This window comes from Apostichopus japonicus, chromosome 13 (genome assembly GCF_037975245.1).
Source record: "Apostichopus japonicus isolate 1M-3 chromosome 13, ASM3797524v1, whole genome shotgun sequence".
In the NCBI taxonomy this organism is placed as follows: Eukaryota; Metazoa; Echinodermata; class Holothuroidea; order Aspidochirotida; family Stichopodidae; genus Apostichopus; species Apostichopus japonicus.
This window is the reverse complement of record NC_092573.1, coordinates 368425-389657: the sequence shown is the minus strand read 5'-3', so window position 1 is coordinate 389657 and position 21233 is coordinate 368425. Positions and strand designations below refer to the sequence as shown.

Genomic DNA, 21233 nt, shown 5'->3' with positions numbered 1-21233 from the left:
TCCATCTAATTGAGTGCAAGAAGCCCATTGTTTCTGTGAATTTCAAAGGTCATTTGCGGTCAACTTTCAAGTGAAAAATGTTGTAAACATGATAACACAAAAAGTACATCTTTCTTGACCTTCTCACTTAATATGTAGATCTAGCTTGGTGAGTGCAAGAATGGCACATGGGGTCAATAGGCATCAAAGTCTGGAAACCCTTGTAAATATGATAACTCCAAAATTGAAGCTAAAATTAATCTGTGAATTCTCCAATGCTATGATTTTCTTGTGGTGAACATAGTTTGGTCAACTTCAGTTCAGTTTATTTCTGTGAAGGGTTTCTATAGGTCTTCAACGAAACATACCTGGCATGGAGGTAATGAAATATGATATACTCAGATTTCTTTTAGCACACTGTGTGTCAAGGAATCACAGAGCCAACTGGCTTAAGTTTTTTTTTTTTTATTTTACTTCACAAGAGAAGAACCAAATGAAAATCATAGACCTCGTTCACTGACCTCGTTCATGGGGAAGAAAAGTGTTGTTTTCCATGTAATTAGATATCATAATGTTTATGTTCCTTCATGTAAGACTGAGGACTTGAGCAAGTCTAGAGATTACATCTTTTAGACACCTGTTGTCAAATTTTAATGGTTTGCTTTATTCATTTCTTTCTTTGGATACTGCAAACATTTGTTTTTAACACTGTTTTCAGTGACATAACATATTTTCACGATGAAAAGTTATGAAAACCAATGTAACAATCAGACTTGTTTCATAACCAGTGACATCTCACTTTTGACGAAATGTGGCATCCCACAGACATCAGATTTATGCCACAATATTGCCCATATTTTTCTTAATATTTCCAAGGGTAGTTAAATGATAACAAGCATATCCATTTATAAAGTTGAAGCAAATCCTAATTGGCTTTGAATCTTCTAGAAGAGGTTTATAGCGATCAAGAAAGTTTCTTGCATAAGATCATGATTGATAGTGCAATGTGCTACGTTTAATATATACTACCTGTTAAAAAGAAGATACTCTTTAATTTGATGAGAAGATACCTACTAGTAACCATCCATTCTCTCTTCTCTCTATTTCTCTCCAGACTGATGCTGATAATGACCTCCTGGGAGATGTCTGTGATACAAACAGAGACAGGTGATTTACATATCTTGAGATTTTACATAATTAAAACTAAATGGAACCCTTACTAATATGATATGTTCTTCTTTTGATATGGGTCTTCAGAATACTAGGTTAGCATCCTTACAGTACAGACACCTCTGCCATGTAGAATGATCAAAGGCTGGAATGGTCAATTCTTCTTTCAAAGCAGTTTGTAATATACTTGATAGTTTATACCTTGTAGTAATATCTTGTTAAAATTTTCTGTCACAAAATTGGGAATTCCATTTAACAATGTGTTGAAATAATTTGATACACAAATTCATCCAAAAAATGTTGTTAAATACAGAATAATGAAACATTTTATAACCCTCTAATCAAAATTGTTGATCATAGCTTTTAATTTTGATCAACATATACTATTAAGTATGCTGTTCAAATGGATTTTTGGAGACACGATTTGGAGACACTGTTTCATAATGATAAATGAAGTTGTTTTGAATGAAATTTCTTTCGATTTATAAATAATGGAATAAAATGTAGCATTCCAACTCGATTCACTGTTTTAACTTCTCGATACCATCTCCTATAGAGGGGTGTTCAGAGGAAGATTATTCCAGAGATGTGTGTATATAGTGCGTGCTCTATGTTAGTATAGGAGCAACTTCATATCATTCAAAGGTTTCTGTAGAAGGCAACTTCAGAAAACCTTATGAGTTATTTTGTATTGGAAGTTAACCCGAACATTGTCTGAGCATGCAGATGGGGGGTGTGGTGGTGGGAGGGGGGGGAGGTGTGTCCTTATCTGTAGACAATTGGAATCCTTGAATACACTATGGTACCATATCATTCTATAATAATGAGGTGGTGCTACATTTTTTTTGGGAGAAAAAAAAAGAAGAAAGTGCTCTTTCAGTGTTTGAGAAGTTTTAACTCTATCATTCATCAACATCATCTTTCTCTCTTATTCCAGAGACGGCGACGGAATTCAGGATAATCTCGACAACTGTCCATCGATTCCAAACTTTCCACAAATTGACACGGACAAAGATGGTCTCGGTAAGAAGTTTTATGATCTAGTAGCGGCCTATCAGATGATAAAATGCTTGTTGTTTGGTTGGTCATTGGTGTGCATATTTTTTCACTTTACAAGTGTAATTGAACTTGATAAGTATTTATATGAAATCTTTGTTCCAGCAGCATTTTCGATGTCATAAATATCTGTTTCTATTATTGTATCGTCTCGCTAGTTATTCAGCAATTGATATCCAAATGTAAACACACGTATAGAAACAGCACCCGTTTTGGATGATTGTAATAACTTATTGTTAAATCATTCTCTTTCTTTCTCCATCCCTCTTCCTCCTCCTCCTCCTCCTCCTCCTCCTCCTCCTCCTCCTCCTCCTCCTCCTCCTCCTCCTCCTCCTCCTCCTCCTCCTCCTCCTCCTCCTCCTCCTCCTTCTCCTTCTCCTTCTCCCTTTCCAGGTGATGCTTGTGATAATGATGATGACAATGATGGAATCACTGACCTTGTTGATAACTGCCGTATCATCTACAACCCAAACCAGATTGACACAAATGGTAAATTTTTAATTCCTTGCCAAAGACAGAAGGAATCTATCCGATGGTGATGGCATGTGTATGTGTGCGTGTGTGTGTGTCTGTGACACTTGCTCTTAAACGATCTAACTTCAGAAGGATGATTGGGGTACATTATATATTTGGTATGTAGGTTCCCCAATAGATACAACTGGTTTGGGATTGTTGTTAGTATTTTGTACATGGTGTACAGAAAAGATATTGTTGTTATCAACTTGAGAATGATTTGTATTTTAAAAGAACCTAATTAGTAATTAGTGAAAGTTTACACCATGTCAGGGTAATATTTCATTGCTCTCACTGTCTTGATATACATCCATGCTCTCATCATCCTTAATTGGTAAAGGTTTAAGATGCTCTTTAAGATGTCATTTGTATCTAAGTTTAGTCAGAAATTACTGCACAATATCTTAAAACTGCTCTGAACTCTCAGTATTAAGGACCTCTGGGATTTGTTTTGACACAGAACACACAACCTTTTCCCATTACAGTTGCCCTCCTTACTGCTCGTTATTTCAACAAGTACATTCAGTGACAGATATTGTCGAAATATTTGCCCAAATATGATGCTGATGGAAGGTCATTTTGAAGTCAACAGAGGTCAAAGTCTGAAAACCTACTAAACTTTCAAATACCCATATCTTTTATGAATGGCTTTTCTGTGTCAGGATTTGACCTTTTAAGTGGCTGGGAGGGTTTTCCACCTTCCACCATAAATGACTGTTATCTGTCATCAACATTCTGAAGGGTAAATACCTTTGCAATGATCAAGTTATCTGGAACTCTTTTCTGATGTTCTGATACTTGACTTCAGGACACATTTTCCTCAGTTTGCTTTATCAGTCAGGTGGTTCCATATACAGTATAAACTTATTAGGCAAGGAATTACTAAGCTTGCTGACATTTTGGATTTCATTGTTCATCACTTTCTCAATAATTGATCGAATAAAGTAACTTGGTCATTATTTTATGAATGTAACCAAAAGTTTGTCTTAATGGTTGTAGGTAAGTTTGTGTCTCGCAGCAGATGCATCTACTGTATGTTTGCAAGTCATAAACAGCCCCATGCCTTTACTATTATTTCTTATCCTATGTTTTTATAAATGTACACTTTTCTTTCCTTTACAATCACTAGGCGACGGACAAGGAGACAAATGCGAGGACTTTGACGGTGACGGTTATCCGGATAATATTGATGTCTGTCCAGAGAACCCACACATCCACACGACGGATCTCAGAACCTTCCAGACCGTGGTGCTGGATCCAGAAGGAACCGAACAAGTGGATCCGCGCTGGATCGTATTTGACGAGGTAAATAAATCAGCGCAGATGCATTTCGTTGAGCGCCGTCGTTGGACGTTGATGTTTTGCAGGTTTCTCTTTATAGGCAGAAGTTTTACGTTTTAGTCTTAACTTTTAGTTATTGGCCAATCTTCAAAGAGGAATTTGAGTGGAGGATATCTTTCTGTGATACTTCTCCAACTCTGAAAGAGGAAATGAATGGTGCAACCTGAGTGGGTAAATTGTAAAACTTTAATGGTCTGGGCTGTTAACCTTGATAGTCCAGTCACTCTGATTGTCGTGCCCCTCTTTCCTTACAATATCACTTCTCTAAAAAGTGAATGTGTTGTAGGGCTGCAGTCTGTGTTAATGGAAGTTGTCTCTATTGGTATGTCACCTATCGAAAAATAATTGTGTCCAAAAAAACATCCTCTAAAAATATCGACTAAACCCAGGCGAAATGAACTTACAAAATGAAATATGATAGGCATAGAATTTCCCACATTTTAATGGATCATGTCATCGACATCATCATCTTCGTCGTTGTCTTACAGGGCAAACAGATTATGCAGACCATCAACAGTGATCCAGGTTTGGCCATCTCGTACCAGGCTTTCAGTGGAGTGGACTTTGAAGGCACTTTCTTTGTGAACACACTGACGGATGACGACTACGCCGGATTCATCTTCAGTTACCAGGATTCTGGGAGCTTCTATGTCTTGATGTGGAAACAGAGTGACCAGACCTACTGGCAATCATCACCCTTCAGAGCTGTCGGAGAGAGCGGTTTCCAACTCAAGGTATATTCCTTGTCCTAATAATTAATCCTATTGAAAGAAAATGACTTTGTGTAATTTTATGCATTTTCACAACTCTAGCCTTAGTTTGCTTTAAATATGTTGGACTTTACACATGCCCAAACTGGTTCCTCAAATGTAGTAAGATATTTGCCCAAGCTGGAATGATGTGGTGATTTAGTTACTAACTATAGCTAACAGTCTTATGTACAGATCAGTCTAGCCCAGTTTTACAACATCTGTAAAAACAAAACAACTTTTTGAGTCTAAGCTTAATTGGAGATTCATTTGACGGGATTGAATTTTCAATATTGCAGTTCAACAGTACATAGTATTGTTCAATATTTACAACTTATTTAAATCATGTAATAAATTGAATGACTCATATTCATGGTTAATTGTTGTTTTGTCGTGAATTTTACAGGTGATCAAATCCAGGACTGGTCCAGGAATGTTCATGAGGAATGCTTTATGGCATACTGGAGACACCAAAGGACAAGTAAGTGTTATCTTCTTATCTGGTCATGTCAAAAAATATGAAAATGAGGGGAAATGGTGATTTGGGTTACATGTCCAACCTAGCCGGCATTAAAAGCTTCAGAGATGTTTATATTCTGTAAGAATCTACAGTTGTAAACTTGTGTTACGAACAGGCTGTAATCATTTCTCTTATTATTGAAGTTTAGTAGACATCGGTGTAGGACTCGAGGAAAAGAATGATAAAATATTAAAGGAATTGTGTGATGATGATCCAGCAGGACGTCACATGCATGATGGAAGGTCGTCTCAGAATATAAATGTTTGCTTAGCAAACATTTATATAGGGACAAAAATATGCCATGTAAAGATATTCTGTTTTGACTTTGTTGAAGATGTACAATTGGAAAACTTAATGTACATACATGCTTATTCCATGTTTTGTCATAAATTTTGCAACTGCCAAAGGAAGGCCCTCCTTTTCAGCCATGTTTTGTTTTTGAAATTTGGCTGAAATATCCAGTCTATGAAAGCCATTTTCTTAGCACCTATCTTTATAGCATACTATCATATGTGTGTATAGTATTGTGTGTGTGGTAGATAAGCTGTATTTGTAATATGTCAGATGAGTGGAGGCCCAGTAGATTAAAACCCCAGTGTACTTAAATTGTTTGGAGAATGGCAAATAAAATCATTTGAAAACACTTTTCATGGAGAGGCAAAACGATGGTTTAGAACATGACAAAGGATGGAGACAAACGGATGAATTATCCTGAGTAACCTCATCTGACGCACCTGGAAGAGAGATCAACCCAGGTGTTGTTACCCATGCTTACATATCCAATACATTGCAATGATACGTTATAATTTGATGAACGTTTCTCTTTCACGCAGGCTAAACTCTTGTGGCAAGATCCTAGCGGAGTTGGCTGGAAGGATCGTACTGCATACAGATGGAAGGTCATGCACAGGCCCTCAATTGGACTCATCAGGTAACCGCCCATAATCCCTTCTTTATGAATGAGTCAAGTAGTGGCTACGTGAGAGAGTTTGCACTTGGGGAGGAAGGAGAAACTAGAGGCTCTCATTGGGCTGTGAGGGCAGGGGTAGGGGGAGGGCTGCTGATTATGGAATATGTTATGGTGATGCTAAAGTAACACGAATGTAAGAGTGGTTTTATATTGAAATGGCAAAGCCATGCATCCATTTGAGCTGTGTCATTCCCTCCATTTAGTGATGGCGATGTGAACATTCTTACCTGTCATTGCAATACACTAGTCTCTCTCATGTGTGATTAACAGATCAAAGAAACCGTTGTGAAAACTAGGAGAAACCTGAAAATATAAAACAAGGCATAAGTTTATTTCTGACCTGAAGATAAAACTAACATAATGTGCACACCCTGCCTTTACATTATTGTCATAATTTGTTTGCTCAAATTCACAGGGTACGTTTATTTGGAGCTGATCAGCAGATAGCAGATTCAGGATACATTATCGATACCACAATGAGGGGAGGGCGTCTCGGCCTCTTCTGCTTCTCTCAGGAAAATGTTATATGGGCCAGAATGTCGTATAGATGCAATGGTAAGATTTGTAGTTATATGGGCCAGAATGTCGTATAGATGCAATGGTAAGAATTGTAGTTATATGGGCCAGAATGTCGTATAGATGCAATGGTAAGAATTGTAGTTATATGGGCCAGAATGTCGTATAGATGCAATGGTAAGAGTAGTTATATGGGCCAGATTGTCGTATAGATGCAATGGTAAGAATAGTAGTTATATGGGCCAGAATGTGGTATAGATGCAATGGTAAGATTTGTAGTTATATGGGCCAGAATGTCGTATAGATGCAATGGTAAGAATTGTAGTTATATGGGCAAGAATGTCGTATAGATGCAATGGTAAGTAACGTAGTTATATGGGCCAGAATGTCGTATAGATGCAATGGTAAGTAACGTAGTTATATGGGCCAGATTGTCGTATAGATGCAATTGTAAGAATTGTAGTTATATGGGCCAGAATGTCGTATAGATGCAATGGTAAGATTTGTAGTTATATGGGCCAGAATGTCGTATAGATGCAATGGTTAGAATCGTAGTTAGCTTCACCCTTAGTTTCCTACAGCCCAGGTCTTCATAGTTATTATGCCTTGGTGTACATGATAGCTCACATTCCAAAATGCAAATATGAGCACACTTTATAATATTTTGTGTTTTGTAATGTTCATGCAGAACACTATCTTCTCCTGTGACTTGGTTGGTTTTTCATGTTACCCCATTGTCTTACAGTTAAATATAACGGTCATTAAAGCAACCACACCCTCCCACCCCACCCTACCACCCCACCCTCCATTTCCAAATTTAGCCATGACCAACATTAAATATTCCCAGTAATGGAAGGAACAAGTTCGTCCAAGTGTAAACTAATAATAATCCTGTTAATTTTGACATGATGTTGAAGGTTCTGTGATACTGTGATGAAGCATAGATTATTGAAACTTTTATAGCGTTTATGATCTCTTTCATAAATTTTTACCCCCTGCATTTTTGCGTCTTCTCCTCTCAGATGAAATACCAGCTGATGCCCTCCTGGTGTCAGGGTGAAGCTGATAATGGCGTTAATCTCTCGGCTATGTCAACATTTGGCCGTCTTAAATCTGCTCCGGTGGCCGGTAACGGTGACGACCGAAGCCATTTTTTTTTTAAATCCATCTAACAAGTGACAAGGGTGGTGGGATTGAGCTTCCTACATTTAAAAAGAAAGAAATGAACAATGTCTTAAAACTGTTCATCAAAGCTACGTAATGAAAATAAAACATAGAGAAGTTATATTTATAAAATATATTTTGTTTCTGTAAGCATTTTATTTGTCCAACTGTTGAATGGGTTTTACCTTTTCACCCTTGGTAGGAACAGTAATCCCTGGGGCTTCCTAAAATAAATTAATATTTTCTGTTTGTTTTAAATACTTGAATTAGTCAGATTGGCTCGCAAAACAATGCAAAAGTAGCATTTCCTAAGTTCCCCTTGATTTAAATAACCTGACTATTAGAAGTTTAGATAAAAAAAGCAATTTATGACATGAGTTCTTTGTTATCATACAAAAGCTTTAATATCTCTTTGTATTGCCTACAAATTTTTGACGGACTTAAAAATGCGAAAATTCACAAAAAAAAAGCAAAACAACATGTTGATAATGGAACCAACCCCAAAAAGAACAATGCAGATATGAACACTTTGACAGTTGCAATTCATTTTGTTTTTTTGTAGCTTTCATGTCACAGAAAGGAGTGTCTAACCTTAGGGCAAGGGAGGGGAGGGAGAGGGGAGGGGTTCCATACAATGATTTAATGTAACAATTTGAGAAGGATTCATAGAACAGGGTTTTCATGTCGTTGCAATATGTGAAAGGTCTATAAACTTAAATTAAATACATGAAATAAAAGTAAGGATAATCTTTACCTATGAATAGTCCCCCCAGAGATAAAATATTAAAAAAAATATGGTTGAGTTTAAATTTGCCAAAAATGATAATTGATATACCATGTGGTGATTTTTTAAATGCTTAAAAGTCCATTTTGGGAAACAATATTTTAGAGAAGAAGAACAACAACAAACTTGTCATATTTTATCATATTTATTCTTCTGAGGCAAATTCCTTTTGAGTACTTTTAAACAGGAAAACAAGACAAAGTTGACAGAATGAAAAGGAATGCGACTTTGCCATCCACTTTGAGAAATTACAAAAATAGAACGGTACATATCAGTGCCAGATAAGGTCTTTTGTATGCTGCATGCCATGTAACAATACCTTGACGTCCATGTTATATTAGCTAATTCACCCCCTTCCGTTTGGCGAGGGGGGTTGGGGATTGTTAATAAAGAAACTTCATGTGGTTATTTCTTTACAGTAACAGTTTAAATTATTATATTATTATTTAATTCAGTATTAGCCAGTATTTTTTATATATGTTTAATTTACAGTTTTATTTTAAAAGGTTTGATCGTGGATGTAAGAATACCACTTATGTTTGGTAGAGAACTTTAGATATATCCTTCTTTTTTTTTTGTCTTTACTTGTATAATTAGTTATATAACTCGTGTCATTTTGCCAAAGGATACATACAAAATGGAAGCTTAATGCGTGCATTCTTAAAATTCTGAAATAATTAGCATGGCAACAAAAACGAAAAAAAGATGGAAAATCATGAAAGATTGATTAACTCTATAAAAAAAACACTTTATAATACGCCCAGCGCTGCTTTTGGTATCAAAGTATTATTTTTGTTTTGTTCTTGTTGTATGTATGAGAAATTAACAATAGGATGTATATAGTATATTATTGTATTCAAATTGTGTGCCTTGTTTTTTCTCTCCTTTTTCGTTTTTTAATTTCCATTTACTCATTCATGACTGTTTCATTTTATTTAAGTTCGCTTTCTGCTCTTTTTGGCTTTCCATATTTGGAAGAACTTGGTGAAGCTAAACTATTATTTTTTCTTTAAAAAAAACTAATCAAACATGACATTGACAATTACTTCAACTTTTACATTTCTGCAGATAATTAATATCCTTGTCTTATATGCTCAGCTCTAATGACAATTACTCTTATTTCGTTTTTCAAAGTGTCACATTCTCTGAGAATCTGAGTGTGATGTCTGGAACACAAGAGAAAAGAACAAGTTTGAGGAATCATAAATTTGTATCAGGACTTATTTTTTGGTTAATTTTGTGACTGTTCAAAATTGAAAAAAGTTGACATTCGTTGATGTATTTATCAAAATCTTCTCTTCAACTTTGCCAGTGAAGAGCTCATCTAAGGCATTGACTTTAAATCATTAACTTAACTTCCCACAACCAGTTTAAGAAGTCCCTCTCAAACCCTGCAAGTCGAACTCTCCATAACCAACCAGTTGGCTTATGTTGTGAATATATGTGTTCCAGACACTTATACTTTGTGGGTTTATTGTCTGTAAGAAATTAAAAAAGAAAACTGATAAGATTGTTAAATCCCTATTGAGTCTGGCTCAGCCTGTGTCTTAGTTTGAAAAGTTTCATTTGAACCCAGCTCAGACAGTCTCTTGGTTCCAGCTATATAAATTACAGCTGCAGACTGGATTAATCAGTCTTAGGTCTGTAAGACAAGGAGAAGTTTGTTTGTTGGTTTGTGACCTGTAGAGGACACTCGATCACTTTATTTTGGATCTCCCTTCCTGTAATTGGGACTAATGACTTTGTACCATTGTGGTCATTTTAACATTAGAATGCTTAGGTCCTGATATTTTGAACCTACCAGGATCTCCTTCAGAGAGCAGACTAAAAAATGAAAATAGGAAAAATAAATGGCATAGATAGATGGACAGATAAGTTAATTGGAACATTGAATGATGGATAGAATTACAGACTGGGCATGCAGAATGGGGAATGGTGCGATGAAAGGGAGCAGGTGATAATGGGGCTGATAGAGATGAAAGGGAGCAGGTGATAATGGGGCTGATAGAGATGAAAGGGAGCAGGTGATAATGGGGCTGATAGAGATGAAAGGGAGCAGGTGATAATGGGGCTGATAGAGATGAAAGGGAGCAGGTGATAATGGGGCTGATAGAGATGAAAGGGAGCAGGTGATAATGGGGCTGATACAGATGAAAGCGAGCAGGTGATCATGGGGCTGATAGGATTAAAGGGAGCAGGAGATAATGGGGCTGATGGGATTAAAGGGATCAGGTGATAATGATGCTGATAGAGATGAAAGGGAGCAGGTGATAATGGGGCTGTTATGGGTGAAAGGTAGCAGGTGAAAATGGGGCTGATAGAGATTAGAGGGAGCAGGAGATAATGGGGCTGATAGAGATGAAAAGGAGCAGGAGACAATGGGGCTGATAGAGGAGAAAGGGAGCAGGTGATAATGGGGCTGATAGAGATTAGGGAGTGGGTGATAATGGGGCTGATAGAGATGAAAGCGAGCAGGTGATCATGGGGCTGATAGGATTAAAGGGAGCAGGAGATAATGGGGCTGATGGGATTAAAGGGATCAGGTGATAATGATGCTGATAGAGATGAAAAGGAGCAGGTGATAATGGGGCTGTTATGGGTGAAAGGTAGCAGGTGATAATGGGGCTGATAGAGATTAAAGGGAGCAGGAGATAATGGGGCTGATAGAGATTAAAGAGAGCAGGAGATAATGGGGCTGATAGAGATGAAAGCGAGCAGGAGATAATGGGGCTGATAGAGATTAAAGCGAGCAGGAGATAATGGGGCTAATAGAGCTTAAAGGGAGCAGGTTATTAATTTTGGTTCATTCTGGTTACAATTCCCATAGTGCAGTTTGAAGAACTTGATTTTATTTAATGATGAAGAAACCTTTATTTACTATTATAGAATAGTATTACACTCTTTAGTGGGTTGAATTTGTCGATTCATGATTCATTCCTGTCTCTTTGTGTCTTATTAAGTTCATAAAAGAAACTTTTTGACCAGATCTTTAAATAAACTACAACATCATTTTCAACACAGCATAAAAAAAGTATATTTTTTTGGTAAACCTGATACAGAAACTCTCTCTTTGATGGCTGTTGTAATAACAACTAACAGTTTAAAGTTACCATTTTGTCGTTAGAAATCCCAAATTACCTTCTTTGATCACCATTTTCCTTTCTTGTGTTTTCTATTTTCTGTTTTTTTTTCAGATAAAAACAAAAATACCAATTCATATCTATGCAATACATTTTGTAATTTAGAACATTTTCATCTTCAGGTGTGTTTCTTCTTTGTCTGAATTCTGTCCGTCAGTGAGAAGTGCGCCCCTTTCTATATAGACTCTCCCTCAACCCCCCCCCCCCCCAGCACACTCCCCCCCCCCCTAATCCCACATCTGCCTGCGCACATGCAATATAGTACTTAAAGTGCTGACTCTCGACAACACGAATCTATTCTTTATTTGAATTCAAGTCCGTGGTTGATTTTTACAAGGAGCTTCTCAACTGTCGATTTGACTTCTAGGAATTCCTGCTTCGCTCTTCTTGAGTCTCTAACTAGTCGTTGGCATTCAGCTTGTTCTCGAGATAACTCCGACAGGATGCAGTTCATTTCAGATCTGTGCAACCCACCGGGACGCATCCTGGCCTAACCAGAAGTAAAAACAAAAACAAAAAAACAGAAAGAATTGTAAGACAATTTTATTGGATAATTTGATTGTTCAATTAAACTGAGAAATTGCTCAAGACGATGTGGAGGAGGGCTGATTTTTTTGGCTTGTTTATCTTTTTCTTTAGAACGAAGACTTCGCAAATTTAAGTATTCATTGCAGATTACAAGTTAATAGCACTTCTTACATTTGACAAATTTCGCTTTAAACAGTCAAGTAACAGCATTGCAATGCGATGGACCACCTACTAAAGAGTTCGGCACGAAATTAATATTACGAGCCACAATGAAATTTGTTACACAATCCGCGAGCCACTTGATTTATGGATGGAGACAAAACATTGCTCTGATATGAGGTGTAAAGGGTCGGGTGCTGCAGAACATTTGGAATTAAATTAATCGAAGACAGAGAAATTCTTCGAGTACCCGAATTGCATGGTCACGCCCGATTTCACAATTTTGGTTTAGTTACTTTATCATGCAGTGAATATCAATTCTGGTGGTTTAATGTTGGCGCTCGACTGGGCGCTATTATTGTTACCGGTCCATCGTAGTCCTGCATATAATATTTGATTGTAATGGGTTTTTTGTTGTCGTTATTTTTGGATTTATAGATAATATTTCTTCCAAATCGGGTATACGAAAAAGTATGTGTTGTTCATCCCTTACGTCATGCACAAGTACAACTGGTATAGCCCATTATGTGATATTTCCACTGCAAATTAACATACGGCAAGTTTTCTGTTTTTCAGTACGTAAATAGTCAAACTCGCTGCGTCTTTCAGGGCACGAACAATCGATTTGAGAGCACCCAATGATGAACCTTCGTTATATATTATTGTCGGTGCGTCGCAAAATTTCTTTAAATTGTTGAGCAGTTGGTCACAGTCGTTAACACATAACGTACTTATAACTTAAAGGATGTATAATAACGTTGTTTAACCAAGGACGCTAAATAGGTCTTCAATGGCCCACCGATGTGAGGACTAAGTATATCTCAGTGAGTAGAAAATATTATGAGAATGGTATGTAGTGGGATTGCTTGCTAAACCTTTTGAAAAAGACTAGCCATTGTATTTGACTATCTGGTATATATTGGAGGGGTGGGGGGGGGGGGTTGTTGGTGCCTTTTAATATACAAGACGTATATGTTGAAGCTTTGTACTATACGTTTTAAGGTGTCCTGATTCTATTTACAGTATAAGCAAAGTCTAAGCAAAACTAAACAAAGTCTATTAGTTTTGCAAGATTGAAACGAAACCAGTTCCTTTACACACACACCCACGCGTACTGACCCACACATACAATATATATATATATATATATATATATATATATATATATATAATTGAAAACGTAATGAGAAGGAAAATCCAGAACAGTGAAAAAACTTCCAGCCTCCACCGGGATTCGAACACGGGCCTCCCGCTTTGTACGCGGACACCCTAACCAACTAGGCTATGGACGCTGATTGCATGTCCAGAGGTTCGAAACCGGTAAGAAAGGTCGTAATTTCACTGTAGGCGTTTGACACCTGTATCGAACAATACTTATATATACAATATTTTGCCTTACTCTAGAGATCAAACATGATGCTAACCAATTCGAAAATCATTTGTGATTCCTAAAGCCGGATCTCGAAAGAGATACTTTGAACAGACTTTATGTTAATGAAATGGAGGTGATGGAGGTAAATATATATACATATATGTTTATATATATATATATATATATATATATGTATATATATATATATATATATATATATATATATATATATATACATATATGTTAATATATATATATATAAACATATATGTATATATATATATATATGCGTAACCAGTGTGTGGTGGGGTGTATGCAGACTCCCACCTCTCCCCACCTCTCCCCACCTCTCCCACCCTTTCAACCCCCACAGAAAAATTAAATCAGTCGTTTAGCCTAATCTTGCTTGTAGACATAATTTGACCACAAAAGGCAATGAAGTATAACTTGCTAACAGACAATCCAGAACTGTAGAAGAAGGGATAAAAGTCCGGATCGTAAGGTTTCTAAACTGAGGCTTCATTTTAGCACATCTAGCAACTTTTGTTTTATTGTATAGTCCTTTATTTTTTAAACTAAAGTGCTACATACACGATTGCCGAACCATTTCCACTTGGATCCCTTCACGGGCATACACGCAGAAGAAAGGAACATTCGCGCACATTGTTTCATCAAGTAATAGGTATAAGTCGTGGGCTGGGTGGGGGTTTAGTACAATGAACAGCCTACCTTTGCGTAAATGTCCTCCTCAAGATAAGACTGCTGCCAGGTTATCCCCAAATCAATTCCTGTGTCACCTACGATCATCGGTGGGGTGCAGTCGCTTATATCGTCATGTTCAAATTGTACCTCAGAAGGGAGAAAATCAGGTACAGTTGGTAGCCTCTTAAGCAAAGTTTCGGACGAAACTTTTAAGACTGGCGATTTAATGTCATTTGATTCATCACTTGGTCCTGTTTTGGATGGTGGCGTGCCTTGATGCTTGTCGTCAGAGGCTACGCGATCATTATTCATGGAAGGCGTATTGATATCATAACCTGTATTGTGTCTATCGATCGATTGATCGATTGTCAATTTCCTGGTAGAATCATTGAGTTGGCCAATCTTCTGATTGAGTCTACTCTCCTCTCCTCTGAGGGCTGGTTCCCGGATCGGTTTATCTTCATTCAAATGTACCACTGATCTGATCTCTCCAAGTATCTCCTGCTTGGTAGACGATGCGAGGAAATCACTATCGGTGAGTGTGGGATGGGTTCTCATCTTACTATGTTGTATTAGTCGCGCAATCTCCCCTTCATCACTATAAGCATTTTCAATAGGAAATTTTTCAGGTGGATGGTCCTGGAGGAGCTTAGGTGATGTTGAAGGTTCAAACTGACCCAGCTGATCTTGAATCATCACCCCTTGGCACTTTTGTAGTTCTAATCCACTCACATCGACTAGGTCGTCGTCTGCTGACGAAACAGTCCAATCGTTGGAGCTGCTCTCACTTTTAAATTCGATAACGTAATCATCAGACCCTTGGCCCATAATGTCGGCAACCTCTCGGTCAGCCTCTTCGTTCGTATCTCTCGAAAGAGAAGAGGGAGAAGAAGAGACAGCATCGTGAGTAAAAAAGTGAATTAAGTCTTGATTGATGAAATTCAACGAGGTCCCATCCTCGCTTGATCGTGAACCAAGATATGCTTCTCCTGCAGGGCTCAATTCTTTCCTTTCGTACGCAGTGGTATTCGGATTGCTTGTACCAGAGACCCATTCTGTCATCGAGTCTGACTTCTTTCCTTCCTCCCTAGATGACAATTGGCGAGTGACATCAGGATAACGAGATGTCATTTCAACATATAATAAAGGATCATAACTCAAAAGTTGCCATGTGTCTGAATCAATTGCATTTTCTTTTGACTTTTGACTCAATGTCGTAGTAGTGGTAGCATTATTAAGATGATGTTTCTCTTTATCGCATCCGGAAGGCGATACACATATCTCTTTTGTCTCACGATCGACAATCTTGGTCTCTCTTTCAACACGTTCATCTACGTGATCTTTCTCATATTGAGGATTCTTTACATCCGCAGTAGTTCCCTTGATAGGATTACTGAATGTCCATTTAACGAAATCTGAATCTGTTGAAAGCTTATGGTCTACACTCTTTTCTATTCCAGCCGTTTGGTCTCCATCCGTTTTAGCCGGAGGAGTGTGTGACTGATAATCTAATGAAGATGATGATGACAACTGGATGAGATCGATCTCATCTTCATCATTCATTGCTGTAAATTTCTTGGACTGATTCTGTACGGACTCGGTCGAGTCGCTATTGTTGCTATGATCTTCATCTTCCGTTGTAAATTTCTTCATGCCCAGTTCCGCGATCTTATCTTCGGGAGACGATTTTTCAGCCACTGTGCTGATGCCCGTTTCCGCGATGTTACTTTCGAGCGACGATTTGGTAGCGTGAACAGCCACGGGTTTAACGATCAGATGTTCTGGCGAATTCGTAAGTGAGAAGTCGGGTTCAGCCACGGACGTTAATTTTAGGTATCGATTGCGAGCGTGACTGGCGTCTGCTAACGCTGTCGGCATGTAGAGATATAAGTCGCTTGGTTTAATATCGCTATCCAATGAGATCTTGTTATTAGTCAAGCCCTGGTTAGGCGTTACAACATCTTTCTTCAATTTCGCGATATCACTGCTAGACCTAGATATATACACATATCCATTTTCTTGACTCTTGAAAGAGTCTGCTTCCACGGAAGTCTTCATGCCAGTTTCGAAAAGTTCTTGTTTCTTTTCGTTTTCTTCGTAATGATCATCAAGAAATGTTAGGTTTAAATTCTCATCCTGTGTTAATGGATTCGGTAAACTCACGGATGCTCTAACATTAGCTCCATCGGTGTCGCTAATTCTCTCTGAACAAAGAATTGAATCCTCGTCTTCTATTGTATTTTTACGAGATCTCTTTTGTAATGATGATATGACATCATTCTCAAAATCAGATCGTATTTTTCTCAATTTTTCTTCTAATAAACTAACACTTTTCATATTCTCCTCGCCTCTCCTTGGCGGTTCGAAGTCAGCTTGCATAGATGTAGCAGCTTCCAATTCTCTATCGGAGTCGACTTCTGAGAGAATAACCCAAGAGACATCTTCACTCTCAGACGGTATATCAGATGTAGAAAGACGTAGAATATTGGATGGATCCATGTAATCGATCAAGGTGGATTCGGTTAAGTTACTGTAGAAACCTCTTTCATCTGTAGTCTGCCAATCATCCGACGTCTTCACCACTTCTCCGTCCGAACGTGTCCGTACAGGAATATCAGCCCCCAGCACAAACTCTCTGTCCTTCTCATTCGTCAAATTTTCATTTGAAAATGATTTCAATTTGTTTGAATTTTGTCGATAAAGAGACATTGTTTACCAGCAATTTACAAACTTCAGGCCAAGTGCAATAATCTGGTCCTATGGTGGCACTAAGGAAGTTTAACTTTAATCGGAATGAAAGTTTATCGCACAAACAGTGCTGTAAAGTCATCCAAAGCTATACGGTTGTAGTCTTGCGTGTGACTTTTGAAAAACACTAAATCTGTGTGTGAAAATTATACGCAGTTTTCTGTGGTATGTGCACGCGCGTGTGTTCGTCATTATCACTCTCGCACATTGCGTGTCATATACGGCGTGCCATAGACATGCTCAATTTACAGCGCATTGTGGTTTGGGCATAGCCCTTAATACGCGCTGCACTGCATCATAATTTGGCACGGTTACCATGCCAATAAATAATCTCATGTACTGAGACATAATCGTACGTTAACACAAAACGCTATAGACAGATCTTTGCTTCAGTAACAGAATAACTCATTTTCGAAAGAAATACAAGTCTATTACGCCCGTACATGTACCCAATTATTTCTATTGTACGCATGGAAATGTATCTATGCTACATTTCCTCCGCAAAGACTAACATTTTGGTTTTAAGTCTCAACTTTTTCAGGACCATTGCGCCCCTCCACCACCCCCCCCCCCGGTTTTACGCATTTTCTTTTTAAGCTCTTATAGTTTTCCTGCATGTACTACTATGAACTTTTGTAAAAGCCTGTATTCAAATAAAACGTACGAAAATAGTAATTTCTCGTATCGATTACAGACATTTGACCACAAGATATCCTTGCAACCGCAGAAAGCAATAGAGAAATAAAATTGACAGGCCATATGCAATGTATAATATAAGCATATATGATTGTGTAAATAATAGGATCTAGAATCTATACGCTATCCAAATATTAAACTGTATATTTGTCTTGAGTTGCTTTCCGTTGAAAATTTGTATAGAATACAGAAAAAGGCATGATATAGTTATGAGAAGGAAGTTAGTAATGTTGATATATTATATGCCCGGCTGAGGTAATTAGCTATGTTGCATATCTGCATGAGAGAGTGGGACTCCCGCCCCCCCCCCCTTCACTTCCCATTGTCTCCTATCCTGTAACATACATATCCAACCGGTGTATACGCATGAATCCTTCTTTATCATTCACTTAATACAACGGGTCAGTGCATAACGCCGTATGGGTGGAGAGGGGAAAACCCGCTGGTTCTTGGGCGTTGGGGTCCTAAAAAGGGTCCACATAGCGCATAACGGTTACAGGTTCAATGTCATCTAGAGGATGTGGGAACAGAATCTCATTGCGCCAGTGTTACCAATACTCGCTCGATGCGCTCCGTTTGCTCGCCTTGGGGTGGGGGGATTTAACCTCTTGGCACCCCATGCGATCCCAAGATAATCTGCTCACCGCTGACAAGCATGCATGGAAAGTGAACAAATCTCGGTAGCTGGTATAATCCTGTTGAAAATTATAATCATATGCTTTCTAAAGTTCCTATTATTATGCAACCTTAACGTGAAATAAAGTTATGAATGTATATTACACACAGTAACGATGTTTGATTTATGGTCATCTAATTCAATCACAAATTTACTGACTTGTTCTTGTACCTGCATAATGTAGCTTGTCGCAAATTAATTTGGTATTTGTGCTTTAATTTCTAACCATTCCATATTTATATAATCAATGCCAGTATAGCATGTTTGATCATTAATCGCTGTCACGTTAGAGTGACCCATTCCTGAGAGCTTAACCTGTGAGAATTCGGAAAATTTCTTATCTGACAGCAGTTAATCAAAACCGTAACCTATAAGGTGGATGGAGGCTATATTATATGTTTGTATGCGCGTATGTGTGTTTGTAAAAGCGGGACAGCACCCAAAAACGTGGTACCGAAAATTGGGGTGAATGAAGGGGCATTAGTCTCTATAAGTTTACAAGTCAAAGAGTCAGAATCAATCTCAGTGGTTTACTTTTATTATTATTTTTTTTTCTTATCTAGATGGGCCTTAGTTTCTTAAACTGACCATAGAGGATTTATCATTCAGACCGTACAGTTTATAGACAGTTCCAAAGCTGCATCTTATACCAGGAAGTTTTTAGGGAACTCCCTGCTTATACAATGAGAAGTAGGGAACTCCCTGCTTATACAATGAGAGGAAAGACCATACATACAGTGTGTTGCATGACACCGAAGCAATACGCTACAGTTTATGGCTACGTGAATTACAAGTATATGCATACGGGCGAAAACGAATCGTTTGTTAGTTAAACATGACAATTCCAAGAAGCCCATAAAGAAACAGCACATAAATCAAACGAAGGTCAAATTTCTAACAAACTATAAAGAAAAGGTGGTTTAAAACTCCCTACTACGCAATTAGTGATCACACAACAATATACTCTACAGCTATTGCACATACTTCACTCAATCACCGCAGGATTCAATAACACCATACAAACGACACCGGCGTGCAAGGGAAAACGTTTTACATCCATGCATCCATCTTTCGGTAAAGCTCTACAATAAAACAAAAATAAAGAAGTAATTATAACAAACAAATTAATGAATAAAAAACATGTCGATTATATTGGGTTTTTTTTCGATGATTTATATTTTTTGTGTGATTTTATTATATCTACGGGCAACAGTATAAACATACATGTCAGACATTCTAATTTTATCGTGTCGCAACCGAAGACTGATAAATTATTACAGTAACAGAACACTATACATAGTCACGCCCCAAATTTAACAATTTGACTCGTTCGCCATGCAGTGGATATGAATTTAGTCGCTTTTGTAAACTTTCTGGACACAGTAACTGTGCGACCGAAGGCCTGCATTAGACGTAACCGCGAAAATTTGCCTTGCCCCCGCCCCCGCCGGGCTCCCCGCTCCCACCCACCCCAAAGATAAGTAAACAAGTATAATACGGTAAAAGGACTATTAAAAACTGAGCTCTCTCGTCGTTAAAATATACCCAGGATTGGAAACTTTACAGATCAACTCAATTCATACAGATATACCTTACTGTATGTGACAAGCATACTTTGGACAGCTACCCCCCCCCCCCCCCCCCCCTCATCACGCTCTGTTTCTTTCTTTCTTTCTTTCTATGTTTCATTTTGCTGTTCAGACAACTAAGTTGTGTAGAACTGCGCAGTCCAATAATAATCCTGCAAAAGTCGGTGATGCGCTCTGGATGAACTTCCACCTTTAGCTATATTGATATCTATATGGATCTTTGAGTTTTAGGTATTCTCTATATATGGAAATTTTTCAACTACAGGGAGATATAGTATATGGTCTGACTTTTTGACCGACTCGGAGTAATGACACCTCCATCCTTGCGTTTGGTTATACGACAACCTGCCAGGTAGATAAATATATGGTTTCCTTACAACCTTTCCACTACTCCCATACAATTGGAGATTAATTTAACTCGATAACAAAACATTTTGTCCAGGTGAAATAAATAGGTTCTAAACTTGGCCTTCCTTTCCGGACCAAAAGTCAGTTTGTACCATCATTTTATTTTTTTTCAAGACAAAGGACAATAATTCCATATAGGTTTAAACCTTTTGCCTGGTTTAAAAAAAAAAAATCGTTTTAGCGTGTAGGTCAGTGGCAGAGATGTATATTTGTTTCATCAGTATAGACAGAGCAGTATTTCAATATACTATTTCTAATCAGCAGATTTAAACAGCGCCAGCAATTTGTGATGATCGTACAATTATATACACATAACGAAGTATAGATCAATGCCGTTATTCCGCAACTGTGACAATTAAAGATTATCGTAGGCTATACGTATAGTATATACGCCACAGCAGCGGGATAATCATATTGCTTCTATTCAATTTAGAATGCTGTGTGGCAGAGCTA

At 37.8% G+C, this 21233-nt stretch overlaps 2 protein-coding genes across 12 annotated transcripts in view; one reads left to right on the top strand and one right to left on the bottom strand.

The window, feature by feature from the left end:
* The window catches only part of LOC139978319 (cartilage oligomeric matrix protein-like), a 44007-nt gene extending 31996 nt beyond the window's left edge, over positions 1 to 12011 (top strand). For 4 of the 11 annotated variants that reach the window (XM_071988400.1, XM_071988397.1, XM_071988398.1 and 1 more), the window contains 9 exons: positions 1094 to 1146; positions 2087 to 2172; positions 2599 to 2694; positions 3848 to 4023; positions 4548 to 4793; positions 5215 to 5289; positions 6162 to 6259; positions 6714 to 6853; positions 7837 to 12011. In XM_071988400.1, coding sequence (XP_071844501.1) covers positions 1094 to 1146; positions 2087 to 2172; positions 2599 to 2694; positions 3848 to 4023; positions 4548 to 4793; positions 5215 to 5289; positions 6162 to 6259; positions 6714 to 6853; positions 7837 to 7874 — 1008 coding nt within the window. In that variant the 3' untranslated portion in view covers positions 7875 to 12011. The remainder of the gene's footprint in view (positions 1 to 1093; positions 1147 to 2086; positions 2173 to 2598; positions 2695 to 3847; positions 4024 to 4547; positions 4794 to 5214; positions 5290 to 6161; positions 6260 to 6713; positions 6854 to 7836) is intronic. The other 7 variants (XR_011796948.1, XR_011796946.1, XR_011796947.1 and 4 more) reach the window with 7 other exon arrangements.
* LOC139978321 (uncharacterized) lies at positions 10745 to 17541 on the bottom strand. Its single transcript, XM_071988402.1, has 2 exons — positions 14691 to 17541; positions 10745 to 12392 (listed from the first exon to the last, which is right to left on the bottom strand). Exons 1-2 carry the CDS (start codon positions 17370 to 17372, stop codon positions 12204 to 12206), a joined length of 2871 nt encoding a protein of 956 aa, XP_071844503.1. The 5' UTR covers positions 17373 to 17541; the 3' UTR covers positions 10745 to 12203.
* Positions 17542 to 21233: the final 3692 nt, after the last annotated feature.

Coding starts and splice junctions, on each gene's coding strand:
- LOC139978321 (XM_071988402.1), bottom strand. CDS start 17,372: ATGTCTCTTTATCGACAAAATTCAAACAAATTGAAATCATTTTCAAAT. Junction 12,393..14,690: donor AGGAGGACATTTACGCAAAG/GTAGGCTGTTCA, acceptor ACTTCTGGTTAG/GCCAGGATGCGTCCCGGTGG.